Source organism: Simochromis diagramma, unplaced genomic scaffold (genome assembly GCF_900408965.1).
Source record: "Simochromis diagramma unplaced genomic scaffold, fSimDia1.1 OVJJ01000463.1, whole genome shotgun sequence".
NCBI classification, from domain to species: Eukaryota; Metazoa; Chordata; class Actinopteri; order Cichliformes; family Cichlidae; genus Simochromis; species Simochromis diagramma.
This window is the reverse complement of record NW_024386941.1, coordinates 6,166,652-6,185,024: the sequence shown is the minus strand read 5'-3', so window position 1 is coordinate 6,185,024 and position 18,373 is coordinate 6,166,652. Positions and strand designations below refer to the sequence as shown.

General features: G+C 38.6%; 1 protein-coding gene and 1 long non-coding RNA gene across 4 annotated transcripts; one reads left to right on the top strand and one right to left on the bottom strand.

Annotated features, from left to right (window-relative positions):
• Nucleotides 1–1,256: 1,256 nt before the first annotated feature.
• On the top strand, nt 1,257–12,041 carry apbb1 (amyloid beta (A4) precursor protein-binding, family B, member 1 (Fe65)). 3 transcript variants are annotated; one of them, XM_040037382.1, is made up of 15 exons: nt 1,257–1,442; nt 2,030–2,677; nt 3,217–3,422; nt 3,508–3,567; nt 4,414–4,493; nt 4,569–4,635; nt 4,890–5,036; nt 5,332–5,459; nt 6,343–6,348; nt 7,743–7,857; nt 7,981–8,065; nt 8,150–8,230; nt 8,345–8,460; nt 9,196–9,372; nt 9,540–12,041. In XM_040037382.1, exons 2-15 carry the CDS (start codon nt 2,047–2,049, stop codon nt 9,693–9,695), a joined length of 2,055 nt encoding a protein of 684 aa, XP_039893316.1. In that variant the 5' UTR covers nt 1,257–1,442; nt 2,030–2,046; the 3' UTR covers nt 9,696–12,041. The 3 variants fall into 3 exon arrangements, with proteins under 3 accessions (XP_039893316.1, XP_039893315.1, XP_039893317.1); XM_040037381.1 differs by having other exon boundaries at nt 2,025–2,677; XM_040037383.1 differs by lacking the exon at nt 6,343–6,348 and having other exon boundaries at nt 1,258–1,442; nt 2,025–2,677; nt 9,540–9,695.
• A 1,594-nt stretch (nt 12,042–13,635) lies between these two features.
• LOC120736973 lies at nt 13,636–16,225 on the bottom strand. The gene is made up of 2 exons (XR_005696652.1): nt 16,177–16,225; nt 13,636–14,641 (listed from the first exon to the last, which is right to left on the bottom strand). It is a non-coding gene; the product is annotated as an uncharacterized LOC120736973 (long non-coding RNA).
• Nucleotides 16,226–18,373: the final 2,148 nt, after the last annotated feature.

Genomic DNA, 18,373 nt, shown 5'->3' with positions numbered 1-18,373 from the left:
ACTATTCACTGCAAGATGTGCAGAAGAGGGTTTGTGATTGCACAGCAAACCTTGAAGTAGATGGGCTAAAGCAGCAGAAGATCGTATCTGGTGCCACTATTGTCAGCTAAGAACAAGCAACCAAAATGGGCTAACCAAAATTAGACAATAACAGTTCTGATGAGTCTTGATTTCTGTTGCAATATTCAAGCCAATTACCACCTGCCTGAGTCTTGTTACTGACCATGTTCATCCCTTTATCACCGCAGTGCATCTAGCAGGATAGAACGTCATGTCACAAACGCTCAAACTGGTTTCTTGAATGCAACAATGAGTTCTCAAAATGTCCTCCACAGTCACCAGATGTCAGTGGAAAAGAGCACCTTTTGAATGTGGTGGAAGGAGATTTGCATCATGGATGTGCAAGTGACAAACCTGCAACAAGTGTGTGATGTCAGTGTCATGTCAGTATGGACCAAAATCACTGAGAAATGTTTTCAGTACTTTCTTCATTTAAGGGCAGTTTTTCTTCCAAACGTGTCCAGTGACATGTAGCAGTACATTATTAGTTTCAATGATATAAGTGGAGTTGAGGCACCGAAATACAATTTACTTTTTAAATATATATATATATATATGTTTCAAGCTTTTACTACTGCTACTACAAAGCAAAGTATTTTACAGTGTTGCATTAGTACTTTTTTGGCCAAAGACGTTAATATAGATAAAAGCTGGGCTTATTAAAAAGTGGTCTGCTAATATGAATATGAACATTTAACGCATTTGGGATCAACCCATATAATGCAGAGACAACAAAAATGTAAAAGGCCCCAAGGATCAACACACCCAGATGCAAAAAAACAAAAAACCTCTTCTTCTTTTTTTTTGTATTTTTCCACCTTTTTGGAACCCTTCCGTCTCCTTGTGGTGCGATTTTGCAGCTCTTTATTGATTCTTTTATTGCGTCTAACATTGGTCATTTTTATTAATTTCAGGTGTTTTGTGGTCACTTTTGCATCTCTCTGTGGTTGTTAAATTCAATTTGAGCCTGTTTTTGGCCACCCTTTGCTTCTTTTTGATGTCATCTTCATCTCCCTGTGATTATTTTGCATGCCTTCTTTTCTTATTTTACTTGTTATGGTTTCTTTCTTGGTTAGACCGGGAGCTGCTTACCCTGCGACCTGTATGCCCCCCCCGCTCAGCGTCTAATCAATATTTCCAAAAACAGTGTGAAGGACCGGTTTTCCTTCATTGGGTCTGCCTCCTGCTCTGTGCCTGAGTGGCAGCAGTGGGCTCTGGCCGTGACGTTAATCCGTGACGCAGGTTCGCCCTCCATCACTAGCCGAGCCCACAGACAGAAAACACCACCTAGAAACCGAGCGAGAGCCCTCACGATCTTTGGAAATATGTAGTTACGCTACACATTTTAGCGCATTTCGACGACAAAGGAGTTTGGTGAGCTGGTGAGTCAAAATGTTTAATAAAAACAGTGCTGCTGCAGTCACTTTGCTTCTGCAGTTTGGAAATGTTAGCTAGCTAACCGAGAAGCTAACATTAGCCTAGCAAAGATGTCGGTGATGGCGGACGGTGCCCGTTATTTCCAACTGCGGCGATGTTATCTAACAAGTAAAAACACGGTATTTACCTAGGTTTTATTAAACAATCATGTGAGTGAACCTAAATAATGACCCAGGTTGATACAGGCTCTTTACAGCGCCCGTTTATCTAAAAAGAAAAAGGTCGTGTTGGCAAATGGAAGGTGAAGCTGCTGAAGTGCGTTTTGTATTCGCCTGAAACCAAACAGTGAAAGTTGCCAGTAAAATGACCAACCCGGAATACACGAACAAGAAACGGACTTCATCCTTCATATTTGAACATTATTACTTCGCTGATTCAACATTTAATGGCCACTGTGAAATATTTGAATGTATTTGTATCAAGTGGTCGTTCTATATTTAAGAAACCTTGATGAGAATCTTTGCTAAAATCACTGCTAACTAGTATGCTAAAGGCAATGTTAATGTATTTTTTCCTCTCTCTGTCAGAGCAGCTACATGGACAGTTACCATGGGTGGTCATGATGATGAAGATATGACATATGTTGTGAATAAACAGAAGCAAGACGAAGAGCTAAAGAACAAACTGAATGACGGCAGCCACTGGTGCGACCAGGAGTCCACCGGCAACAATGCCAAGTGGGTCAAGGAAGGCCAAAACCAGCTGCGGAAAGTAGCGGAGAACCAGCAGGACCAAGACCACAACTGCAATATCAATCAGAATGGGAACAGGGAAGACTTCCCTCACCAGAACACCACTCAGGAAGATCAACAGGGTAACGAGGAGCAGACCAAGTCTCCCAAAATCGCAATGACCCCTGGTCTCAGTCAGGAGGAGTCAAAGAACATCCTTAATGAGCCGCTTCTCATTGACACCCTGGAGCCCACAGAAGAGAAAGATAAAGAGAGAGAAGAGGATGATAAAGAGAAGGAAAATAAATTGGAAGACGATGAAGAAACATCAGGTGACACCAGAGGAGAGAAACTGGCAGAAGAAGAGAGTAATGTGGAGTCTCAGAGAGTGGGGAGGAACGCTTGCCTGCTTTTTTCCAACATGAACGGGACACCAAGTGATGAAGAGTCCAGCTGGCCTGCTCTGTCTCAGGACAACACAGCTGACAGCTCTCCAAATGGCAACAGAGGTAAAAACTAAACAAAACACACAAGGTGTTTAGACAACTTTATATGTTGTAGCTTGTGCAGATATTAAAAAATCTGAAGAATACACCCTGTTTATTAGCATCATACTGGAGCTAACAAGAAAAGCCAAAACGGTCAAAATAGAAGCAACACAGGATGAGTTGGCTGCTAAACATATCAGTAAAGAAGATAGACTCCTGGAAATAGTGAATTATCATCTCTTTATTTAAATTCCAGTTTGATTGTCAGATGCTATACTTTATTACTTAAAGAAAGATTATTTTTAGTTATTATTAGTTTAAGCCTTTCTTTAAAAAAAAAAAAAATACTGCAATATTAGGGGGGGGGGGGTTCTCAGGGGCAAAATTTAGAAAGCAGAACAGCTGTTACATCTTCACCAAAGCCTCCAAAGGCTGGTTGTGTTGACCAAATCAAAAAAAGTAAAATGTTTTTTTACTTTGCATATTAATTATCTAATTAACATTTGCATGCATTTAGTTGAGATGAAATTACCTATAGTCTCCTACTTCCCGCCCTTCAGAGTCTTTCTGGGATTCCAGCGCTTTTGAGACGGACACAGACCTGCCCTCGGGATGGATGAGGGTGCGAGATACATCGGGGACGTACTACTGGCACATTCCCACAGGCACCACTCAGTGGGAGCCTCCTTCACCCCTGGGTAAAGTTGGGGACTCCATGATGTCCTCCACGATGTCCCTGGAGACTACGCCCTGCGAGGAACCTGAGGTGAGGTCTAACCAGCATCCTAATTTGACAGAGGCACTGACAAGTCAAACTGTTGTTAACGGTAAGTCTTGTCACATTTTTCCAGGAATCTTGGGCCCAACTGTCCAGCACTGATGAAGGTGTTGGTGACGGGGAACTGTGGAAGGTAAAATCATGGCTAGAGTTTTATTCAACTCACCTCTTTGAAATGTCTTTTTGAGTATATTTAGTAGGGTTGTGCGTAACGAGTCCTAGAAGATTAAATGTTGCTGTCATCGCTTAGTTAGACAAATTTTTCAGTTTATCAATCTATAAGGTGGAAAGTTAGACAGATGTTCTACAGTACTTTGATCTAGAACAAGGATAGTTGTATGTAATACTCAAATAAATCAATGCTTAACTACATTCGCTAGGTGGGATGCTTACATCCCTGAAGAATGAAAGTTGTTGGTTAGCACATTTAATGTTATTCAGAATCTGCTAACAAACCTAGATAGTTCCTAGATTCAAGATAGTTTATTGTAATTTCGAATGGGATTTGCAGAAATACACAGGCTGAAACGAAATGTTGTTTCTCACCAGCCTCTACAGTGCAATAATCAATAAAAAACAAATAACAACACAGTATCTAACAATCAAGCAGCAGGTTGCCAAGACACTTGGTAAACTCAGGTGTAAACAATCACATTAGGTAGCAGCAGCCCTCTCACAGAGAGGGTGTGCAGTGTTATGCCACACATTTCAGACATTTAAAATAAGATCTGACTATTAATGGAGACTATTTACCCTAATTCATTAGAATGAATTAGAACTTCATTTTTTTTCTGAACTTTAAGACTAGCTCACTAGTTAAAAGTTTTTGCATTCTCCCATTTAAGACTAGTAAGTTAGTCACCAGGAACAACCCTAAGCCTTACAGTATTTTGGACAATATGACAGAATTTACATACCTTTCATGCACATGTGCTCTGTGATCAAATGGCTCCATCTGCACATAAATGTTTGTCTTTAGGAGGAGGGAGAAGTTGCATCTGATCAAAGTCTGAAGGAGTTTGAAGGAGCAACTTTACGCTATGCATCTATCAACCTGAAGTATGTGGTGTTAAAACTTTCTAATTAGTCAGTGTTAATTTTGGAGATGTTTAACTTTATTTTCTGTCATTGTAGTTATAATTGCTCCCAATCTGAGGATGAAGAGAAGCTTGCTCCACTCTGCACAGACTTAGAAACTAAGGTAAATCATCTGCTTAATTTTCGATTTTTTCAATATGTTCAGAGTAGTTGGGTCTCAGTTTTCATTTTAGAAATGCTGTCACAGAAAACTGGCATTGGAATGGGTCTCAGAGATGTAGGACATATGAAATGTGTAGGGGCGTTGATTATTTATCTATTTATTTACCTACCTACCAAAGATTAATAGTTTTCTGCATATTAAAGAGTTTTTTGTGTCCTAGTTTATACTAATATGCAGCACATTTGTACTGTCAGTGTTTCGCAGTGCGCTCTCTGGGCTGGGTTGAGATGTCTGAGGACGACATGGCACCTGGCAAGAGTAGCGTCGCTGTCAACAACTGCATCAGGCAGCTCTCTTATCACAAACACAACCTTCATGACACCGCTGGGATCTGGGGAGAGGTAAGATGATTGTAATGACACACGCACACAGATATGTTCATGACATTTTATGTAATGTTCTTTTTAATAAGAATTTCTTTGAATGTGCAGGGCAGAAACATGTTTCATTTAGTGGTTGGTTCCAACCACAATTTGTCTTTGATGATTTGATTGAAAATGATTGATAATGCTCCATTTCCATTTCTAAAATAGTGTTTTGAATTCAAGAGAAATACTTGAAGTACCGTGGGTAACAACATTTTGTAGAAATGTGTGCTTAGTCTGACTACTCAAACTGAAACATGTGTTGTGACAGGGTAAAGACATGCTAATGGTCCTGGAGAATGACACCATGAAGTTGATCGACCCGCTGGGCCAGACTCTGCTTCATGCTCAGCCGATTGGCAGCATCCGGGTCTGGGGTGTCGGCAGAGACAACGGCAGGTCAGTGTCCACAGCACAAGGGCAAATTGAAAATGGCAGAACTATAAAATGTATTTAACTGCCTTCTTCAGTCAGTTTTGAAAACAAATGTAATGTCATTGGCTCTGCTGTTTTTTATGATACTTAAAAAATGTAATTTTTAACTTTAAGCTCATATAATTTTTTTTTTTTTTTTTTAATTGGACATGCATTTTTTCTTCTTTCTATTAAAATGTAGCTCGCATTTGTAATTTGTTTGAGGTGCTCAGTGACAGCATGTTTCTAATGAGGCTATTTAAATCTCAAATTAAATATATCTCCAGGCTTTTTCCTAGGTTAAAATCTACCTTTGGAGGGCATGTAAACGTGATTGGATTTTTTTTTTTTTTTTTTTTTTTGCATTTCCCAATTTTTGAGTTACTTTGAATAGTGACAAGCACAATGTATTTTAAGCTTAAGTAAATTTAACACCACTTTATAAATGGAGGGGGGCAGATCATATCTTGCATATCACAATCTTGATAACTATCCTGATGGATGCCAAAATGTTTAAATGGAGTGGAAATCCTACTCTGTTTAAGATTAACTGAAGTTTGCTGTGATGACTTCTTGCATTGAGTGAAATTTAGTTTAGTTGAGTTGCTGAATATTCTTCATAACTTCTGACTGAATAAGCTGCTTTGTTTTCCATATTTGAATGTTTTTTTGCATTGAGTCCTTACTCAGTGACTTAAAATGATGCGCTGCAGTTCTGAGGTCTGGCATGGTGGCTGTGTTAGTCTTTATTTTGCAGCATGCTGCTGCCCTCTGCTGGATTTTTAATAACATTGCCTCCTGTTGCTGATTTCTTAACAATTGTGTATTTCTTTCTTTTCTTTCATGCTGCATTTTCAATCATGAGCAGGGAAAGGTATCCATTAATGATTACTATTCTAAAAACTGTATATAATTCTTGTTGTGTGCCATTTTGTTGTTATTTTCGTGTGTGTCTGTCTAGAGCAGGGCAATGTGACCCAAAATATTTATCACGCTATACATTTGAAAATTTGCAATAACGATATAGGGCAAGACACTTCACACGTTGCCTACTGGAGGTGTTCAGAGGGTCCGGTGGCGCCAGTGTCCAGCAGCCTCGCCTCTGTCAGTGCGCCCCAGCCTTATTAGTGCAAAACTAACAACTTTATTAGTGCAAAAAAATATCAATGTGTTTTCACTTAAACAAGCAGCAGTTTTTTATGTGCATTAAAGTTATATAAAAATTTAACAGTGCAAATGCAAATTCCTTGCTGACAGTTTAACCAAAAGGCATTTCCAGTGGAAATTGGCCGACATATCCTCAGCATAACCATGTATAATATCCACAAAACCTAAAAAGATGTTGTATATACACACACACACAATACGGTAATATTATGTTGAAGCACAGTAAATATCACTCCGCGAGGCTCCTGCCTACAATAGCCGTAATGCTCCGACCATCGAGCGGTGCGGGTTTGTAGCTTAGCAAAGTTGTACTAAAACATTTGACAGATTTGCGCCGTGTGCCACATAACATCGTTTCGAGGTCAGTAAACACAACCAGAATTCATACATAAGGCACACGGGATTATAAGGGGCACTGTCGATTTTCAGAAAAATCACAGGATTGATTTTTAGTGTGCCGTATTTTCCAAAAAACACGGTAGCATGCTCTACCAAAAATAGTGCTTTGCAAACCAATTCTGGTTCATCTGTTTCATTCAGCGTTCCGCTTTCGCCCTTCTCATTCTCCGTCGCCTCCATGCTTTTTCTGCCATGTGCGTATGAAAACAAAGGCACTGCGCATGCGCGTTTTACCCATATTCTATCACGATATTTCATTTTCTTATCGTTGCCCAACATTATACCAGTATTACCGTGGCCGACATGATATGATTTAAAGGGCAGGGATAGCTCAGTAGGTAGAGTGGTGGCCCCATGATCGGAAGGTCGGGGGTTCGACTCCACTGAACGGCTACCCTGAGGTACCCCTGAGCAAGGTACCGTCCCTACACACTGCTCCCCGGGCGCTGCATTGGTGGCTGCCCACTGCTTCACTGGGTGAATGGGTTAAATGCAGAGGAACTATTTCCCTATGGGGACTAACACATACACATTACATTGCACATTACATTACATATTACACATGGCCCAGCCCTGTGTCTGTCTGTGTTTTATGTTCACGTAAGCTTGTATTTTTAAAACCGTATTTTTTAAAACCGTATTTTTTAAAAACTGCAGATTTAATAAGCCACTCGGTATGTGTATATAATCTTTCTCCTGCAGGGATTTTGCTTATGTCGCACGAGACAACCTGACCCAAGTTCTGAAGTGTCACGTTTTCCGCTGCGACTCACCCGCCAAGAACATTGCCACCAGCTTACATGAGATGTGTTCAAAGGTTAGCTCTTATTAGATTTGTCATTATAAATTCAAAGAGTCTCAGCTGATTTTGTGGTAGGTTTTTTTTTAATTTTTATTTTATTTTATTAAAATTCAGTTTCTTTCCCTTATTTAACTTCAGATAATGATGGAGAGAAAGGCCTCCAAGCCAGGGGTGAGCAGGCTCAACTCTGACCCAGGCAAACCTGTGGTCATCCCTGTTGAAGGTAAAGCAAAGTTAGACACTTTGAATGTCCTAATTTCTGAAAGCATAGGAACAAGTTGCATAATGTTTCCTCACTTCTTAACAGAGTTTCCAGCTCCAAAAAATGAACTCTTCCAGCGCTTCCGTGTTTATTACCTGGGCAATCAGCCTGTGGCTAAACCCGTTGGTAAGAAAACGCCTTAAAGTGTGTAACTGCTGTGCTAAATACTTCTATTGTACTTTGTCATGCTGACCGTGTTTGTGATGTGCTGATCATATATTCTGTGTGTGTTCTTTTCAGGTATGGACATAGTCAATGAAGCACTAGAGACGGCAATGAATGGCAGAGATAAAAATGACTGGACTCCTGTCTTTGTGAATGTTGCACCAGCCACCCTCACAATACTTTCACGACAGGTATTGGAAAACAGTCTGAACATGACAGAACAGTATGGTGAATTAAAGTCTGACTGATTGTCATCTTCACTGATCCTTTTCTGAGTTGTCATCAGTATGTTTAAAATGTGCGATGAAGTCATCATCAGTGATAACCCTAAACCTAACTCTATTCTGTGGGAATAAGTCATTTTATTTACTTTTTACTTTAATTAAAAGTAATTTAATTAATTTGGGTGCATTAAGCTACACACACAAGAGATATTTGTAAGAACAGTCCTTTTTGCTTTTGTCCGCTTTTCTTTTCTTTTTTTCTTTTTAAAGTTTTGTGAGAAATAGCAGTGATTCTCATAGTCTGGACTCTGATATATATCACTTGCAGTAACCATCCTAGAGGATAAACTTAAAGGTTTTTCTTTTGGAATTGCTTTGAAAATCAAATGATTTTTCTATGACTAGGATTTTGCGATTTACTCTAAAATTACCATGAAATATTTAGCTTGTAAGGAGAAACTGAACAGATGAAGCAAAGCCACATACCAAGTGTTATACTTTGTTTTCTGACCTATTTGTTTTCCTGAACTCATCTTGTATATTGCTGTTAGTTGAAAAGAACTTATAAAGTACTTGATTTTCCTCGTGTGATGATCAGAGTTGTGTCTGAGGGTTAGGGTGGGCTGCGGAAGATTTCCACATTTTAAACAATTTTTTTTGACTGGACAACCTTTGTATTTTTTATTTTTTTTAAAACTCTAGGATGAGGAGGTGCTGTCAGAGTGCAGGGTGCGTTTCCTGTCTTTCATGGGTGTGGGGAAGGACGTCCACACCTTTGCGTTCATCATGGCGGAAGGTCCCCACGATTTCACCTGTCACATGTTTTGGTGTGAACCCAATGCGGCCAGTCTGAGTGAGGCGGTGCAGGCTGCCTGCATGGTGAGTCACATGAAACACTCACCATGAGTCAGCATTAGACTAAACTAAATAAGAGTTCCTGTTTGTCCTTAAGTGGAAAGATAATTTGGCACAGTTGTGGAATCCAGTGTTAAGTCTTGTCTTTGTCACCTTAGACATCCATGTTTGTGGTTTTGTTCTCTTTCAAGCTTCGCTACCAGAAATGTTTGGATGCACGTCCGCCCAGCCTCGCCTCCTGCCTGCCCACGCCTCCCGCCGACTCTGTGGCTCGCCGCGTCAAGAAAGGCGTGCAGAGTCTGCTCGGCAGCTTCAAGAGCTACAGGTCAGGATCTCAGTCCCCGTGAGCTCGAGTGCAGATGATACACTGTCCTTTAAACACAGGACCCATCACAACAGCCCCCGTTTCACTCTCACTTGTCCTTCTCTTCATCCTTCTGCCTTACGACTTGTCTCGTCACTTAGTCTACAGTGTGCAGAGTAGTTTGTGGGGAAAATGTGTGTCTGAAAAGATTGCATTTATTTATATTTTTTTTTCGGCTTTTACTTTATACAAGAATTTTAAACTCTCATCTCCAAACAGATGAGCCCCTGGCATCAAATGTTGTCTTTGCCGGGACTCCTCCTGTGAGTCTTTAATATTTTTGTGTTTTAACAGAAACAATGCCATGAATGTTGAATATGGATGTATTATATTTTAAATGCAATGCTAGATTTTGCTTGAAAAAGAGGTTGATAAATTCCCTCACACATATGCTCTCGTCCCCTCGTACCCCTCAGTGCAATTATCATCTCCGGCACGCCTCCTTTTCTACTGTTTTAAAGACCGTACTGTAAACCACTCGTGGTCGGTTGGTGTCAGATCCCCAAACTGATTTTCTAAAACATCACAGCATCTCTCTCTCTCTCACCTTAGGTTGTAACAAAAGAGTTTTAGATGTCTCGGTGATGTGCCACGTAGTCATGTACCCCCCTCCCCGACTCAAACAATGTATTTTCAGTCTTCCAAAGAACTCTACGGTCATCTGTCACATAGTGAGCAAACACTGATTTGAGTGGAGTGTGTTTCTCATTCATTCTGCATGAACATTTGCAAGTTCAGTGCTAGTGTGCAATAATCAGATGTTCCAGTGCGGTTGCCATGCGATTATTTGTTCACTTTATTTGAGAGAGTCTGAAAAGATTTTGAGTGAGGCTAATGGAACAACAGAGCCATGTTTAAAATCATTATATTATGATAGATATAATAGTAATAAAAACGATCTACAAACTCTGGGTTTTCTCAAAGACATTTACCACCAACAACTTCTGAATAGTACTGTAGAAACTCACCACAGGCTGCATGTTTTGATAGCTTAGAGTTTTTGCTGCTTGCAGCATTGTAGTGCTTAAGAGCCATCAGTGTATCCTGTAAATTCTTTCTGTGTTTCTGTATGGTAAAAGAGGAGGCTGGAGCTGATGTGTTGTTTCGTGTTACATAGGCATGTCACTCTAGGTAGTGTCAGTGTTTATCATAAGCTAGCAGTAGAAAGTTAGACTTCCTGTCAGGTTCTTCAACACTGAAAAGTTGAGAGCAAATTGATGTCTGTATTTAGTTTGTCACAGGGAAACCTAGAGATGATCTCTAAGTGGTTTACATTTTTATTCTTTTCCTATGCCAGACTTTAATGTGTGTGGGTACCTGGCCGCTCCAGTTAATGTATTTTTTATCGTTTTCACACACTACAGTGTACACATTTAAGACGATTTTCACATTAGCTCGTTTAGATTTAGTTTTTATAAAGAACACACTACTAAGCCGAGTTGTATTTTATCTTGTGTGTCTGTCAGTGAACAATACTGTATGTAGCACAATAGTAATAGTCATCTAATGTTAAAGATGCAGTTTGTGAGATGTTTTGGACACTAGGGGGCGTCTGTTTGACCATGTTGTATAAAAAATAGTTTCACATCAAATGCATCGCCACAAGTAAATGACAACACATAATAATGTAAAAGGAATCCAGAGTTAAAATTGTGTCTGAAATATCTTTAATTCATTAATATATAAAAGATAAATATATTTTATGGAACATTAAACCCCCTTAAATGCATTGGTGCAAAATAATGCACATCTTTTCTCTAAGATAAAGCCATTTTTAAAAAATGATTTAAGCTAACGACTGACGTTATTAGTTTTCTGACTTAGTCTCTTAAATAACACTTTGATATAGTTAAAAGCTAAAATCAGAGGACCAGCACTATGGAAAGTGTTTAATCTATATTTAAAAGATAAAACCAAATGTTGGTGCTTCAGACAAGTGTGACAGTGTCGTTTTAAACAAGTTTTTTAACATCTGTTCATTTGTCTCCATCCAGTTGTGGAAGCAAAGCTCCATGCTGGCCTCTCCATTCGTTCAAACTCACAACACTAAAACTCTTACCAACTGCTTCTTTTATGTGCGTAAAAAATATAACACTACTGAAACTTAGACTACATTGACTCATATTACTGCCTTGTCACTCATGTGTCACTTGGAATTATTGTGCTTTTTCTCCTTCAACGATTGCTGTGTCCAGTCAATGGCAACACTAAAGCCAGATGAGTTAAAGAACATTAGCAGATTAATTTATTTCTGTTCATGTAAATTAGGTGTATAAAATGTATGTATATAAAAGTCACTGCACAATAAATGTGAACATATCATAACTGATTATCTTGTGGTCTTTTAATGTTGTTTTTCTGGTTGTGTGAATCCAAGTGTCTCTGGGGAAATTGGTTTCCAAAGGGCAGGATTAGATCCTATAGCCTGAAAATGTCTCCTTGTGGTTGTAGAAGTGTTGGATGGTTTTTCTTTCTCTATCAATGCCTTTATCTGCTATTGTTAGCTGGTCCATTAAAATGGAAAGAACCAAGTGCAAGCTGGGTGGCCCTTTTTTGAATATATTGCAAAGCTGCTGACACTAGTGTTACCATATGTATTGACAAAGCAGTCACACAGTGTATTAGCAGATAAGATACAAAACACTAGACACCACCTCCCTCCACCAGTCACCTGTTCAGTTGATATCAGCACTGCTGCCCCCACCTGGTGAGTTCAAAAGGATGGGTTGGGCTGGGTATTGTTTCTCTAAAAGATATCTTTGGAGATCAAAGGTGCGCATAAAGTGGAACCTCAGCAGCAACCGCAGCCTGGTAATAATAGGCTCTGCTATCTCCACACAAATATCTGGACTGCTCCGCCAGCAGGATCCTGCAGCAGTTTGGACGGATCAAGGCCCAGGCTGTAATCATTTCCTTTTGAAGAGCTAGACGGGGACTCTGTGCTATGTGACTGATTGACTGCTGTTTGTGGAGATTAAGCATATCAAAGTTTACAGGCATCCTCTGTCCTATTGCATCAGGTGTTAAACGTGTCTGTAAAAACAAAAACGATGGCTGCTTTTATGGTCAGTGTGCATGCGGACTAGAACCATCTTTCTAAACTCTTCTGGCTTTATAAAGGTAATAGTTTTATACTGAATTTGTTAAATAAAATATAATTAGTTACAGTCACAAAGAAACAATCAGCATTTCAGAAAGCAGCACAGGTAGCCTGGACAGTAGAACCATCTGCCTAGTGCTTGGGGACACTTTGTAATGGTGCGACCTCTGGGGGTACCTAATGTTGTCTAGCACCAGAATGTTGGTAACAGATCTTTTGGTTTGGGTTTTGACGAAGTCTTAAATTTTGATTGGCTCCAGTTTACAAAGGTCAACTTGAAATAAAAATGTGCAAATGTATGGTCGCATCCCAAGGGAAACAAAGATAACTAGAAAGTGCATTTTCTGAAGAAACTGCAGTGTGAATGCTTGAATCTGAATGTATGCACTGAAATGAATTAATTGCTGAATTCTAAGTTAAAAATGTTGAATGAGATAAAAAAAAAACAAAAAAAAAACGAATTTAACCTGAAAATAAAAGTGCTGAACTGCTAAAAGCTGAAGGTTACACAGAAGAAGAAGTTGGAAAAAAGCTGAAAATGTTTTAATTGTAAATTAGAAAAACCTAAGAAATGAGAAAAGAACATTTAGAGTCAGAAAACATCTGAATGAATATTAAAAGTTCATATTCTTTGAATCACTGAATGACTAAAATGTGATCCCTCCGCTTGGATCCACACAGTTTAAAAAACTTTAAACGTGTGAGCTTTGAAAGACACGGTGTTGGAAAGAGAACAACGATGGCGACATTTTGAGGGTAAAATGATGGCTGTAGAGCAAACACTGTGGACACAGCAGCAGTTGAAAGAGAAGTGTTTAAGATGAATCTTGGCAGAGTGAGAGAGAGCTCGTTAAGCAGGCAGGTGTGAGCCTGGTTGCTATAGTGACTGCACCCAATGGCTCCATACACACGGACACAGACATGCGCCTCACTTTTGCTGCTTAAAATGAACAGAAAAGTCAGCCCGAAACAAATCGCTCCCAAATGAAAAGTCCAAGTTGTATTGACGAAATTCTTTCACCGTAAGCGACAGCAGCTTCTAGTCTATTGAATTCTCAGTTTTCATGCCTGTGGAGTTTATTATATGGACGTGGTGACAGTGGAAAGACACCATGCTCTTCTGATTTTCAAACCAACCTTCTGAGCCATTTTAACATTAGAGTCTATGGAAGAGTTGGAGGGAGGAGGCTGTGCATTGGTGACATTTATGAAAGAACCATAACACCTAGGACAATAGTAAACACATTGGATGAAAGAGGACAGCGATGGCTACGTTTTGAGGGTAAAATCATACCTGTAGAGCAAACGCTGTGGACACAGCAGCAGTTTTAAAAAAGATTTTAAGATTAATTTTTTTGCTCCTCTCACTCTAGCAGTTGAGCTGTCTCACTCTAGCCCCAACATTCCGTCCCATACACACCCATTATAAACTCTGAAACGGGTGAAAAAACATCATGAAACTTAAACTGGAACTGAAGAAAAAGTATAATAGATATTGAAAAGATAAATACAAGTTGAATAGTTGAATGTCTTGTCTTCGTTTTAAAGTTTGAATGGTGGCTCTATGTCAATGTATGTGGAAGTAGATACAGTTTAAAGAGGATGAATTTGAATGAGAATTTGAAGGGTCTCTCCATTGAAATACATTATAAATTTTTGTTAAATAAAGTTGAATAAAATAAAAAATATAAATGTTAAAAATGAGAAAAATAGAAGCAGTGTTGTCCAAAAGAATAGGAATCTAACGGTGTTTGAATGGTTTTTCTAAGTTGAATGGTTTTGAAGTAGTGGGATTACAAAAAACGTACGGAATAGATAATAAAATATAACTAGAAAGTGCATTTTCTGAAGAAACTGCAGTGTGAATGCTTGAATCTGAATGTATGCACTGAAATGAATTAATTGCTGAATTTAAGTTAAAAATTTTGAATGAGATAAAAAAAAAAAAAAAACCGAATTTAACCTGAAAACAAAAGTGCTGAACTGCTAAAAGCTGAAGGTTACAAAGAAGAAGTTGGAAAAAAGCTGAAAATGTTTTAATTGTAAATTAGAAAAACCTAAGAAATGAGAAAAGAACATTTAGAGTCAGAAAACATCTGAAAGAATATTAAAAGGTCATATTCTTTGAATCACTGAATGACTAAAATGTGATCCCTCCACTTGGATCCACACAGTTTAAAAAGTTTACATCTCTGAGCTTTGAAAGACAAGATGTTGGAAAGAGAACAACGATGGCGACGTTTTGAGGGTAAAATGATGGCTGTAACACTGTGGAGACAGCAGCAGTTGAAAGAGAAGTGTTTAAGATGAATCTTGGCAGAGTGAGAGAGAGAGCTCGTTAAGCAGGCAGGTGTGAGCCTGGTTGCTATAGTGACTGCACCCAAGGGCTCCATACACACGTACACAGACATGCGCCTCACTTTTGCTGCTTAAAATGAACAGAAAAGTCAGGCCGAAACAAATCGCTCCCAAATGAAAAGTAAAAGTCGTATTGACAAAATTCTTTCACCGTGAGCGACAGCAATGTCTAGTCTACCTAATTCTCAGTTTTCATGCCTGTGGAGCTTATTATATGGACGTGGTGACAGTGGAAAGACACCATGCTCTTCTGATTTTCAAACGAACCTTCTGAGTGATTTTAACATTAGTGTCTATGGAAGAGTTGGAGGGAGGAGGCTGTGCATTGGTGGCATTTATGAAAGAACCATAACACCTAGTACAATAGTAAACACATTGGACGAAAGAGGACAGCGATGGCTACGTTTTGAGGGTAAAATCATACCTGTAGAGCAAACGCTGCGGACACAGCAGCAGTTTTAAAAAAGATTTTAAGATTAATTTTTTTGCTCCTCTCACTCTAGCAGTTGAGCTGCCTCACTCTAGCCCCAACATTCCGTCCCATACACACCCATTATAAACTCTGAAACGGGTGAAAAAACATCATGAAACTTAAACTGGAACTGAAGAAAAAGTATAATAGATATTGAAAAGATAAATACAAGTTGAATAGTTGAATGTCTTGTCTTCGTTTTAAAGTTTGAATGGTGGCTCTATGTCAATGTATGTGGAAGTAGTAAGAGTTTAAAAATGAGTAAGTTGAATGAGAATTTGAAGGGTCTCCCCATTGAAATACATGGGAAATTTTTGTTGAATAAAGTTGAATAAAATTAAAAATATAAATGTTAAAAATGAGAAAAGTAGAAGCAGTCATGTCCAAAAGAATAGGAATCTAACGGTGTTTGAATGGTTTTTCTAAGTTGAACGGTTTTGAAGGAGTAGGCTTTCAAAAAACGTACGGAATAGATAAAATATAATAATAAAGATTAGAAGAACAATACTGTGAATGCTTTTCAAGCATTCACACTAATAATAAAGATTAGAAGAACAATACTGTGAATGCTTTTCAAGCATTCACACTAATTACCAGACAGAGCAGCAGTGGAATTACAGTTTATATTACATTGTGCTAGAAATAGAAATACTCAAGTCTACAGAGACTTTTGCTTCAGACCATAAAAAAAAATAAAATAAATTTAAGCTTCTGTTTAAGCTGATCAGGAAATGGTGCTCAAGTAATGTATTTAATTGAATTAGTTAAGTTTAATTAGTCAATTAAGGTTCTTTGTGTGATCAATGCTAAATCTTTGAACAGTGTAGTTTTGCATATGTGTATTATTATTATTATTATTATTATATATATATATATATATATATATATATATATATATATATATATATATATATATATATTTTTTTTTTTTTTTTTTTTTTTTGTAAAATGCACTGAGTTTACTAGTTGACAAACTTACGCTTTGCCTCTCATTTAGTTTCTTGCGACGTGGTCACCCTCGGTGGACACTGGATCTGACTGGGTTTGGTAAACTTGAAGGCCAGACTTTGGGGTTCATACTTTGAGTTTCTGAGCATTTTTTGGGGCATCTTGTCCTGCTGGGAGAGACTACTGCCATAGGATAGTGCTGTTCCCAAACAAATCCATGTCTTTTATTTTAGTGGCAGACTTCTCCTTTAATTTTTTGATTTCTTGTGTTATAAACAAAGTCCTTCCTATGATGTCTCACTATGGAACTGAGACACAGTTCAAGTCTGTTTTGAATCTCGCCATTTTAATTAAGTCGTCCCTTTGTTATTAAATGACAGGACACGGTTATGCCTTACATACTGTATGCCATAATTGGCTCATAATTTAATCTTACGTTGTTTTTCTAATAGACCCAAAATAACTTATTCGGCATCATATGTCAAATTTACTTGCACTAAACTAATAATTTTTCCTGTTTTATCTAAAAAAAAAAAAAAAAAAAAAAAGGACAAAAACAAAAATACACACACACACACACACACACACACACACACACACACACACACACACACACACACACACACACACACACACGCAGGCATACAATCTGAATATTATGCCACTGCTATATGGGACTGTACATTGTGGTGCTGTTGTTTTGTATCATTTCAAATGGAGTGTTTATTTCAATAGAGGCCTACAGCTTTAAATAAAATGTAAAGATTATCACCCTCATAATGGCTGGATTTGTTGCTGGACTGCTGTGGTACGATGCCTTTGCAGCCGAGTGCATGTAATCCTTTCTTTGAGGATTTATTTCTTATACAAAACACATGCTGGTTGTGTAGCCTTGTAAAGCTTGGATTGTGAATGTGCAGCGGAGGCATGTTTACAGCCACCCATGCCCTCAATCCCTTTGTCTCCTCAGTATTCTGCTGCCATATGTGTCTGTGTATCTCCAATGCCAGATTTACGCATTCCCTATTTGCCGAGTGTCAATCACAATTTACATAGGTCGGCCCATGGAGAAACTAATCACAATTATAATTATTCCTATAGCCTAATTATGCTTGTGGCATTTGTTTAATGGAGATTTATTTTGAGTAATGAATGTGTAGTCTTGTGGAACATTGCTTTTCCTCTTGGTGTGGAGGAGAGGACTTGCGTCTCCTCTGCCGGGCTCCTCAATCTAATCACCAATCTCAGGCTAGATAAAAGAAGCTGGTGCAAGCTTCGTCTTCAACCTGGTATCAAGTTCTGAGAGAGATGATAGAAATCCCTGCAGGGCACAGCCTTTCCAACTCATTCATATTGCTAGAGTACACCTCTTTGTACAAAGATTCTCATATCCTTTGCAGCCCCTTTTTTTTTTTTTTAAAAAAAAAAAAAAAAACGTGATTACCCATTGCGATCTCTGATGCTTTTTTCTTTTTTTTTGCCCTCTGCAGGGCTCTGTAGAGATCTGTGCTTCTTGGTAATCAGGGGTGACACTGCTGAGTACCGAGCCTTGGTCAAGGCTACAGCAAATCAAACATGGCCACAGGAGATGAGTAAAAGCAAAGAGTTGGATCAACTACAAAGAACAAAGCCAAGGAGACGACAATCCTTTGATGCCACCACTGTAGGGACTGTTATAACAAACAGTTCCTGCTTGTACCTATAAAATCCATATAATATAAGATTAAAAAACACAGAATGGCAGGTTGGGGAGAATAAATGACAAACAAAAAAGGTGCAACAC

What these genes read in the sequence shown, in the direction of transcription:
- apbb1 (XM_040037382.1), top strand. Translation starts at nt 2,047, where the DNA reads ATGGGTGGTCATGATGATGAAGATATGACATATGTTGTGAATAAACAG. An exon ending in CCGCTGGGATCTGGGGAGAG is followed by an intron (nt 5,037 to 5,331) that starts GTAAGATGATTG and finishes GTGTTGTGACAG; the next exon opens with GGTAAAGACATGCTAATGGT. An exon ending in TGTGGTCATCCCTGTTGAAG is followed by an intron (nt 8,066 to 8,149) that starts GTAAAGCAAAGT and finishes ACTTCTTAACAG; the next exon opens with AGTTTCCAGCTCCAAAAAAT.